At 55.4% G+C, this 10,773-nt stretch overlaps 1 protein-coding gene across 1 annotated transcript in view; it reads left to right on the top strand.

The window, feature by feature from the left end:
- Window positions 1-7,978: 7,978 nt before the first annotated feature.
- The window catches only part of ABCC3 (ATP binding cassette subfamily C member 3), a 32,976-nt gene continuing 30,181 nt past the window's right edge, over window positions 7,979-10,773 (top strand). Inside the window, 5 exon segments of the mRNA XM_032595706.1 lie at window positions 7,979-8,344; window positions 8,958-9,083; window positions 9,302-9,446; window positions 10,263-10,387; window positions 10,587-10,648. Coding sequence (XP_032451597.1) covers window positions 7,979-8,344; window positions 8,958-9,083; window positions 9,302-9,446; window positions 10,263-10,387; window positions 10,587-10,648 — 824 coding nt within the window.

Below are 10,773 nucleotides of genomic sequence, written 5' to 3'. Positions count from 1 at the left end.
GCATCACTAGCATCTCCGAGGGTTCCTTGGGAATTGTTATGGACATAAATTTCCAAATGAGCGAACCATGACCAAAGTGCCCAGCACTAATGAGGCCAAAGATGCTTCTAGAATAAAGAGGTGGTAGTGTTCCTTTGCTGCCCCATTGCCTACCACCTGGAGGATTGTTTTCTGTTATGAACAACGGAGTCAGGGGAGCCCTCAAGTGTGAACAAAGTACACGGTGCCCCAGGAGATCTTGACCGGTTAGCAGAATTAGTCTCTATCTGGGGCCCCAATAAGCTCTTGGGAGGCTGATGTTGGCTCAGATATCAGAAGGTCCTGACCATGAGGACTGTCCAAAGATGGCACTGATTGCCTGAGAAGTAGTGAGCTCCCCGTCACTGAGGGTGTGCAAGCATATGGTTAGTGACCACTTGGTATGGATGCTGAAGAGAGGATTCAAGTCAAGGAAGGAGTCCTACTCTGAAATTCTGTGACCAACTAGGAAGAAGGAAGATGTGGCCAGTGGAAGATTCACGGGTTCCTCCTCTGACACGTCCAGACCTCTCTTTCCCTGGCTCTCTCTCCACTTCGGACACGGAGCTTACCTAGCAGCGGCTCTTGGTAGAGACCCACGGGTCTGCCACTGGTCAGGCACCAGCACCTTTGTGTTCCCTTGGCTGTCGGCAAAGCCCTCATCCTGCGGAGGCTTGGCTCCCTGTGTCTTCTCCCATCCAGCTAGTTCCATTCAGTCACTCACTAGCTGTGTGACTTTTGGCAAACCGCTCACCCTCTCTGGGCTCCAGCTGAGCTTAGGTGGACTCCGGGGGGGCCCCCTTCAGGTACAGTTTCCCCACACCGATTCCGGGAGGCTAATTCTCAGGCTCAGGGCCATGGCCATGATTAGAGCCCTCTAAACATTAGGGATCCCTCAGAGTGGGGGGGCACTCAGGTATGCCACTCCTCTCCCCTCCCCGCCTGGAGCTGTTTCTGTTTCCCATGGTAGGTGCAGGAGGTCGTACTGGGGGTGGTACCCTTGGGTGAGATCTCTCCTTCTTACTGGGTATTCAGGTTTCTAGTCTAGCGGCTCCCAGAACCGCTAGACTAGATTCGAGAGGGGGCTGTGTTGGCCGAAAGGAGATTTTTAACAGTTCAGGTGATCTCGACGCCTGTGGGAGGTCATGCTGGAGTCCTAGAGGAAGTGCAGTATAACAGGGACGGGGTCTCTGGAGCTAGACTGCCCGGGGTCCCAGTCCTGGTGCTAACCCATGGGATCTGGGGCATTCACTGCCCAGCCAGCCATGGGTCTCAGCTATTGTGAACGTGAGATGATAATCCTAGAGCACAGAGGTGCTCAAATAACCAGAGTCCTTGGTGGTTGGCAGGCCCCCCTTCAGCATCTGGGCCAGCGGGCCCATGAGCCACAGGCTGCCCAGCACAGAGGGCTTTGTCCCCACCCCCAGGCCCTTGCAAAGGCTGCTGTTGCAGCCACAGTAGGGCAGTGAGCTTGAATGGGGATCGGGGATCAGGGATCAGAGCAGGCCCTTGCCCTTTCGGCACCTCCATTTCTGCTGAGATAAATGAACTTGTCAGTTGATCGCTTCTCCTCCCTTCTCCCTCCTGCACAGGATTAAGGAAGTAATTACTCTTCTCACCGAGCAGAGGCTGTCCACAAGCCTGGGGCCCCGGGGGGAGGGCGGGGGGGGGGGGGAGATGGGGCTGGATGGTAGGGGGGGTGGGAAGGGTAGGGGGGGTTGGGAGGGTGCTGGGAAGTCCCTGACAGAACTGTGACCCAGCCAGGGCCATCCTCCCACCCACCTGGCTCCTGCTTGAGTCTCTAGGGATTTCAGCCCTAGGAGGGGCCCTCCTCCGTGCGGCCCACTGGGCGCCAGACCTTATCAGCCCCGTGCAGCTGTCGAATCGCATTATTAAGGAAGCTGTTGTCGCCTGTGGAAACTGTATGGGGGTGGGGGTGGGGGGGCGGGCTGTGGGCCGGGTTGCCAGTCCAGCCCAACCCAGCTCTTCTCTTTTGAATGCTCGTGGTTTCAGAGGGGATCATTCACCCTGCCCAGCAGAATTGTAGGGAGCTTCATGGGGTCGAGGAATGACCTGCACCAACCCTGTCCTTTGCACTCTGTTTGGATCAGAGACCCCCCTTGGGTGCCAAGGGCTGTGGTCTTGCTGTCAGAGAGAGAGCATACTGTACCCCTGGGCACTCAGCTGCAGAAACCGGGCTTCAGCCCGGTTCATTCCTTTCCTTTCTCCATTCATTCCTTTCTCCATTCATTCGTTCTTTTGTTCACCAAATGCATTATGAGTGTCCTCTCCTGTGCCGACCACTGTTCTGGGGCCCTGTGGTGAACACCCCGGTCCTCATGGAGCGTGTGTTCCAGTGGCTGGGGAAAATGGGACGGGCCAAGGGAGGTGGGGGTGGGCAGGAGTTCGGTTCTGGACGCATTGTGGATGATCTGTCCCCTCGATGTCCCAGCAAGGGCTCTGGGGTGAATCATCTAGGGGCACAGGCATGGGCGGGTGCCCACCGCCCCTGCAGAAGGCTCTGCCAAGGTGGCCAAGGTAAAGGAGCCTAGGCTGGATCTCCCCGTCGGTCCAAGCAGCCATCTGAGGCTTCACGCCCCCAAGATCTCTTGATTGTTGCCACAGTGCAGCCTGTGTGTGAAACCAAAACAAAGTCCCAGCAGCCTCTTGCTTGGCACCTGTCTCCCTGAGTGCTGTCCTGTGAGACGCGGGGTGACCTGTTGTTCATTCTCTCCCTGTGGGGAGCTGCCTGAGATGCAGGCATCCCCACCCCACCCCCACCCCCACCCCAGTACTCACGTTGGAGACGGAGCTTCGGAAGGTGAAGGAACTCGTCCCCACTTCCGTGGCTCGGGAGTGGCGACTCGTACTGGGCCTTCTGCATCAGGCTTTGTGGCCACTCCCCACCTGCCTTAAAAAGCCATGCCCCCGACTTGCACGTTCAGGCAGTGATTCCCCATCATGGCCTTCGAACTCGGGCTCCATCCCTGCTACATACACACTCCCTTGTCATCAGCACCCACACCGTATCCGGGCTGCTCCTGTGTACCCAGCCCCGTGCAGGGGGCTGGAGGGGCGGGGGCCGGGCGTCTGCCCTCCAGGGCGCACGTTGCTGCAGGAGATGGGATATGTGTGCAGGTGCAGGTGGCGGGGGTCAGGAGAAACCCAGGCTTGCTGTGACGAGGCCTGGGTGCCTGTCCCAGCTCTCTGCGGCCAGGTCCTCTGACCTGTTGCCCGACTGGGTGGAGCCTGCTTTCTCTTTCGTGAGCTGGACCTAATACCGTTCCACTTCTCTACTTCTGGAAGTTGTTCTGAAATGATGGCCAGGTAATGACCATGTAGGTGCTGTAACAAAATGCCACAGAGGGGGCCTTTATCACTCTCAGGTGACAGTCACTCACCTGGCTGCCAAAACCACCCAGGATAAAGCAAAAGAAAGCCCTGGCAGAGGCTGGGGTGTCCCAGGAAGGCTTCCTGCAGGAGGTGAGGCTCAGGCTGGGCCCAGTGAGGTCTGGAGACCTGAAGGTCTGAGTTATGGATGGCCTTGGGCAGGCCAGCCGGATCATGAGGAAGTGGGTGGGTTTCATGGGCTTGCTACGTTTAAAATAGGGTGGGGCTGCCACTGACAATAGAATGGATACATACATGGGTCCATTCATGCGATGCGCCACCACCCAGAAGGTCCCTTGGTACAAGGGCCACCACTTAGAAATGAGGAGGGAGAATCCCTACTCACACTCAACCCCGAGGATGACCCCCACAAACACAGAGGTGTGTGAAAGAAGCCAGACGTGAAAGACACATACTTGTATAATTTCCTTTAGGGGAAGACGCCAGATGGGCAAAAGGTAATCCACAAGGTTAGAAGTCAGGATAGCGTTCCTCTGCGGTGAGTAGTGGCTGGGAGGGGGCACGAGGAGGGGGTGTCTAGGTCCCAGCAATGTCTCGTTGCTCCCAGCAACGATTCGGGTGCTGGTTACACAAGTATGTTCAGTGTGTGAGAATTCACTGAAGAGTACGCTTAAAATGTGTGCGCTTTTCTGTAAGTTTATAATAGCCAGCGTTCTGGAAGTTGAACAGGAAGCGTTTTGTTTATTTATTTTTATATGTATTTATTTTTGAGAGGGGGGAGAGAGAGAACGAGCGGGAAAGGGGCAGAGACAGAGGGAGACACAGAATCCGAAGCAGGCTCCAGGCTCCGAGCTGCCAGCACAGAGCCCGACGCGGGGCTCAAACCCACGAGCCGTGAGATCATGACCTGAGCCGAAGTCGGACACTTAGCTGACCGAGCCACCCAGGCGCCCCATAAGAAGTGTTTTAAAAAGGGCAAAGGGCTGGATTAATTGTGTCTGCTTGCCCTCCCCCTGGGGTGTCTTGACTAGGCCTAGGGGTGTACCCAGCTCTGACGCGGCACCGAGCCCTGGGCCAGAATGCCAGGTGCTCAGCAGGAGTCCTTAGTCCTTGTGGGTCCTGAGCTCACTTTGCCTGAGAGACTACTGAATGCAGCGCCCTAGACTACAAGCTGTGCGTGGTATACACTTTGCCCACCGGGGCGTGAATCTAATACCCCAAAGCAGCATGCCCCTGGACCTCATGCTCCCCAAAGGCAGGGACACGTCTGCCACGGGTGCGCCCAGCCCAGGGTGCGACTCAGAGCATACCCTCAACACGGCATCATCAAGCGAGAAAACGGATGCTCTAGAAAGGCGGATCCCTCATGAGGTGCTGACTTCAGAGGCGGGGGGGTATTCACGGTGGGAGACGTGGCTCCCAAGCCAGGCCCACCAGATGGAGGGTGGAAGAGACAGAAAGCAGGTTGAGCAAAAGCGTAGCGGTGGGACCCTCAGAGCACATTTAGAACGAAGTGAGCTGGCAGCAGGGGAAAGGGGCAGCGGGGAAGAGAGGGCTGCAGGGTGCGTGGGTGCCCCATGAGCAGCAGGAGGCAATGTAGGTTCATGGCCCTGAAGCAAGGGGGCACAAAGCTGCATTTCAGGAAGAGCTCTGGGGCAGGGGCATCAGAGGGCAGAGGGCTGACCCAGATGGAAGTAAAGAGTAGAAGGTGAGGAAAGGGAGGCAGGGTGTGCAGACCACTCCGTGAGTATTTTAAGATGCGAGAATGCAATTGGGCGCCTCGGTGGCTCCACTGGTTAAACGTCATGATCTCGCGGTTCGTGAGTTCGAGCCCCGCGTCGGGCTCTGGGTTGACAGCTCGGAGCCTGGAGCCTGCTTTGGATTCTGGGTCTCCCTCTCTCTCTGCCCCTCCCCCCGCTCGCACTGTGTCTCTCTCTCTCTCTTTCTCAAAAATAAACATTTAAATAAATTTTTTTAAAAAGATGGGAGAACTCAAGCATGTGGATAGTTCCGTAGTTCCCAGGATCAGATGATTCAGGACCAGCTGGAAATTTCGAATGCCGTAGTAATATGCTTGGACTTTGTCTTCTAGGCTTTAGGGCACCGCTGAAGGTTTAAGGGGAAAGTATAAAATTATTATTTTATTCATTCATTTATTCAACAAATGTTTCATTTAAGTTAGGTAACCACATTCCCCGCCACCCCCGCTATGTGCTTGGCATTGTTCTAAGTACTTAAAACACATCAATAAATGAAATAAAAATGGCACCCCAGCGGGAAAAGATGAGAGAAAACACAATAAGCCAGTGACTTATATAGCATGTTAGAAGGTGACAGGTGCTATAAAGAAAAGAAAGATGGGGCGCCTGGGTGGCTCAGGCGGTTAAGCGACTGACTTTGGCTCAGGTCATGATCTCGCAGTTCATGGGTTCGAACCCCGCATTGGGCTCTGTGCTGACAGCTCAGAGTGAGGATCCTGCTTTGGATTCTGTGTCTTCCTCTCTCTCTCTGCCCCTTCCCCGCTTGCGCTCAAAAATAAACATTAAAAAAAAAAAAAAAAAGAGGGGGCGCCTGGGTGGCACAGTCGGTTAAGCGTCCGACTTCAGCCAGGTCACGATCTCGCGGTCCGTGAGTTCGAGCCCCGCGTCAGGCTCTGGGCGGATGGCTCGGAGCCTGGAGCCTGTTTCCGATTCTGTGTCTCCCTCTCTCTCTGCCCCTCCCCCGTTCATGCTCTGTCTCTCTCTGTCCCAAAAATAAATAAAAAAACGTTGAAAAAAAAAAAAAAAAAAAAAGAGCAGAGAAGGCAAGGAGAAGGTAAGGAGAGTCACTGGTGTGTAGAAGGAGCTGGATGGGCCCCCGGGATACTGCCATGCCAAGAGAGGGAACCGGCCAGGAGACTTAGAAAGAAAGACCAGGGAGGAAGGGAGAGGTCTGTCTGGGCAGGGATCTGGGCACCTAGGGGATGCAAGGGAAAAGATCAGAACCTTATGGAAATTACTCAGGGGGGAAGTGAGGGCCTGGACTAGTATGACAGCTGAGGAGCCAGAGGGGAGGGGGTTGGGGAGATGTCATCCCCAACATTACCTTCAAAGAAACCAAGGCCCAGAGAGGCAAAGGTTAAGCATGTTGCTCAACATCACACAGCTTGAAAAACATAGAGCCCACTGTAGTGGACCTTGACAGAGTCAAGTAAGTGTAAACTCTGAATATTTAGATGACAAAAGCCATTCTATACTGGAAGGGTGAGGACACTCAAATGGGAAGGACAAGACAGGTGCAGCCTCGTTATCAAATAATAAATCGAACAATAAAGGTAAGAACAAATTGCTTTAACATGTAGAAGTAGATAGAAGTTAGCATATTTGAACGTATTTGCCCCTAGAAAATGGAACTAGGGGGGCACTTGTGTGGCTCAGTCCATTAAGCATCCAACTTGCGCTCAGGTCATGATCTCGAAGTTCATGAGTTCAAGCCCCGCCGTTGGGCTCTGTGTTGACAGCTCTTTAAAAAAAAAGTTATGTGAAAGTATAACTTGGACAGAATTAAAAATGATCATTATTTAAATGGGCAGTTGGGAAGTAAGGAGTTTTATATCCTCTGGTGTTAGCCGTTGTCTCTAGATGGATGAGATTGTGGATGGGTTTTTTGGTTTTTGGTTTTTTGGTTTTTTTGTTACCTGCTTATATTTTCTGAGCTTTCTGGAAAGAACATCTAATGCTTTGTGGAGGTTGGAAGATCAGTTCATTTGTGACCTTGGAAGAAACAACCTCACTAAAATACGTGTTTGAATGTATTCCCCCACCTCTTTCCAAAAAGCTTGGTGGGTGGAGTTGTATTCAAAGACTGGACCCGGTCTTGTCGTGACTCAGTGGCTCCCCACCAATACCAGACTTCTAGTGCTAGGACAGGGGCAGTCCCAAATGGGGATGGTTGGTCACCCAGGCTTTGTAACGTACAAAGCTCTCTCTTCATTCCCTTGCTCCTTTGAGCCTACCCAGTCAGTGAGGTAGGTGGGGTGATGGATCACTTTCCTGAATGCAAAGGAGAAGCAAATTAATCTCAGAGAAGCTCCCAGTCCCTTCCCTGGGAGAGGCATGGAGAGGAAGTGGGCTCTTCAACCATGCGCATGTATCGCGTTGATAAAATAAAACACATGGAACGCCTGGGTGACTCAGTGGCTCAGGTCATGATCTCACGGTTCGTGAGTTCGAGCCCCGCCTCGGGCTCTGTGCTGACAGCTCAGAGCCTGGAGCCTGCTTCAGATTCTGTGTCTCCCTTGCTCTCTGCCCCTCTCCCGCTCCCGCTCTGTCTCTCTGTCTCTCAAAAATGAATAAAAAATAAAACACTGATTTTTTTTTTTTTTTTAAAGAGTAGAAATCTAGAATGGTGGAAAGCAGGGCAGTGGTTGCCTGTGAGGGATGGGCTGCAGAGGGGCCCAAGGGAGGTTGTGGAATGATGGAAATACCCTGTATCTTTCCCGCGGCAGTGGTTTTGCTGGTGTGTATGACTTCCAAGCCCACTGGGTTGTGCACTTTACATGGGCACACTTTATCGTGCTTTAACGATACCTCAATTCGAGACAGAGGGAAATGAGAAAAGAGGGGCGACCATGGCCTCCTGGGAGAGCGCACACTCCTCCCGGGGCTTGCTCGCTTGCACACCCACCTCGTGTGGTCTCCACGTGCCTTCTGACGCCCGGAGCAGGTGGAGCGCCTATCTGGCCCAGCCACCTTCCTCGAGGGGGAGCCCCGTTCTGCGGCAGGCTGCCACAGCACCGAATTGTTCCCTCTGCCCCCAGGATGCCAATCTGTCGGTGTACAGCGACGACCCGGACCTCACTCCCTGTTTCCAGAACTCCCTGCTGGCCTGGGTCCCCTGCATCTACCTGGGGGCCGCCCTGCCCTGCTACCTCTTCCATCTGCGGCACCATCACCGAGGCTACGTTATCCTCTCCCACCTCTCCAGGCTCAAGACGGTCAGGGGGTCAGGGATCTCTCGCGGGTGGGGCTGGGACCCGGAAGGTTCTCCTCATCATGATTCTCCCCCCTCCCATCCCCCACCCTCGGTGGCTGAACGCTTTCCCAGCTACACCTGCCCCACAGCTCAGGCCACGACAGCCTGCCAGCTGAGTCTGCGGTCAAACGAGATAGTCCCTGCTTGCGAAAGTTCAAGAAAGTTCTCTGGCAACACTCTCCCCGCCCCCGGGGCGCTTCTGGCCAGTGCACCACCTAGCCTCCGGGGCCAGACCCTGGGTAGGATAAAAGGACATCCTCCAGGGGCGCCTGGGTGGCTTAGCCTGTTAAGTGCCAGACTTTGGCTCAGGTCATGAACTCACAGTCCGTGGGTTCGAGCCCTGCATCGGGCTCTAGGCTGACAGCTCAGAGCCTGGAGCCTGCTTCAGGTTCCGTGTCTCCCTTTCTCACTCTCTTGTGTGTGCTCTGCTTGTGTGTGCTCTCTGCCTCTGTCTCTGTCTCCCTCTCAAAAATAAAAAATAAACATAAAAAAAAGATTAAAAAAAAAGGACATCCTCCAGTGGGAACCCTCCCTACTTTTGGAGGTGGGGTTTCCACCCTGCGCCCTGTTTGTAGGCCTTGGGCGTCCTGCTGTGGTGCATCTCCTGGGCTGACCTCTTCTACGCCTTCCATGGCCTGGTCCACGGCTGGGCCCCCGCCCCCATCTTCTTTGTCACCCCGTTGCTGGTGGAGGTCACCGTGGTCAGTGCGGGGCCCTGGAAGTTGATGGGGGAGGGTCTCCAGTGAGTTGTGGGACCGTGATAGGGGAGCCATGGGCTCCTTGGAGAGGGCCGGACACCTTAGCAGTGGGAAGAGGAAGGAGTGACCCCGAAAACATCTGGCCATGTGGGGTGGGGAGGACAGAGAAGGTTCAGATATCTCTGTACTCCGGCCCAGCCTTCCTTGCCCTCTCGGCACAGCGGCTGGCCACTCTGCTAATCCAGCATGAGTGGCTGCAAGGGGTACAGTCCCCAGGAGTCCTCATCATCTTCTGGTTCCCGTGTGTGGTCTGTGCCATTGTCCCCTTCCGCTCCAAGATCCTGTCAGCCGTGGCAAAGGTAAGGGGCAAAAGGGGAACCTGCCAGGTGCAGCCCCATCTAGGGGATGGCCTCGGGGCTCAAGGTCACCCCTGGGTCCCAAGCTGCCCCTCCCCTGCTCCCAGGACCTCCCCTGCTATTCAGTCCTTTCTACGTTGTCCCCTACTTGCTGTATCTGTGCTGGGAAGCAGACCGGGGAGCCGGGGGTGAGGGCTGGTGTCACACAAGGGAATGAGGCGGGACACGGCCATTGTGGGGCGTTCACCGGATACAAGGGGCCTTCTGCCGCCACCAAGGGCACCGCCACGTGCAGGGTCTGCCAGGGGTCTGCCAGCGTCTGCGTATTGGACACGTGTGTGAGGACGGGCACGAGTAGTCTGTCCTACCAGGAAGTCCTGTTGTCCTGCTCTCCCCTTTTCTTCCCATCCCCCTCACTTCTCTGGTCTTCGTCTTGACCTTTCCTGCGATGGTGGGGTGCAAGATTCCTCCGTTTCCAGGGTGGGGGGCAGTCGAACGTGGTAGTAAAAGTGCAGGCTCAGAACATTCTAGTCGCCCTCTCTGTGATCCTGGGCCAGTTGCTTCGCGATCATTTCCTCGATTGCAAACTGGATATCCCGAGATTTCCTACCCTGTGGGGAGGGTTAGACAAGGTGACTTCGGTGGGGTGCTTGGCTAGCCCTCACCGAACAGCGGCCGCCTCGTGACCTCGCCCCATCTCTCAGAACCTTCTGGGTCCTGCATCCCACCCCGAGGGAGCCTGGTACCCCAAAGGACCCCGTGGGGGGGCAGGACTGCAGGTCCAGGGTTACCTGTGTCTGACGTCCCTCCCCACTCTCCCCTGCAGGGCAAGACCTCAGACCCTTCCGCTTCGCCACCTTCTACATCTACTTCGCCCTGGTGCTTTTCGCTCTCATCCTGTCCTGCTTCAGGGAGCAGCCGCCATTTTTCTCCCCAAAGAATGTCGACCCTGTGAGTCTGCCATGGAGGCCGGGTGGCCGTGGGGTTTCCACAGCCCACTCCTCAGCCCAGCCCTTACCAGCAGCTCCCGTCCCTTCCAGTTCCTTCCATCCCCATGTCGTCCTTCCCTCCAGGAAGGAACGAGGGCCCCTGCTCCCTCTGCTCCGCTTCGGGAGCCAGAGTCTTCCTCTCCTACCCTCTCATCTTCTAGAACCCCTCCCCAGAGGTCAGCGCTGGCTTCTTCTCCCGCCTGTCTTTCTGGTGGTTCACAAAGTGAGTCAGCTCTCCCTCCGTGCTGGGCCAGAGGGAGGAGGAGAGGGGAGGTGGGGAGGAAGGGGAGCGGGCAGAAGTTGAGCCGGCTTGTTTCCCTGCCCCAAACCCTGACCCCAGAGGGCATT

Source organism: Lynx canadensis, chromosome E1 (genome assembly GCF_007474595.2).
Source record: "Lynx canadensis isolate LIC74 chromosome E1, mLynCan4.pri.v2, whole genome shotgun sequence".
NCBI classification, from domain to species: Eukaryota; Metazoa; Chordata; class Mammalia; order Carnivora; family Felidae; genus Lynx; species Lynx canadensis.
This window is presented reverse-complemented; position numbering and strand designations above follow the sequence as displayed.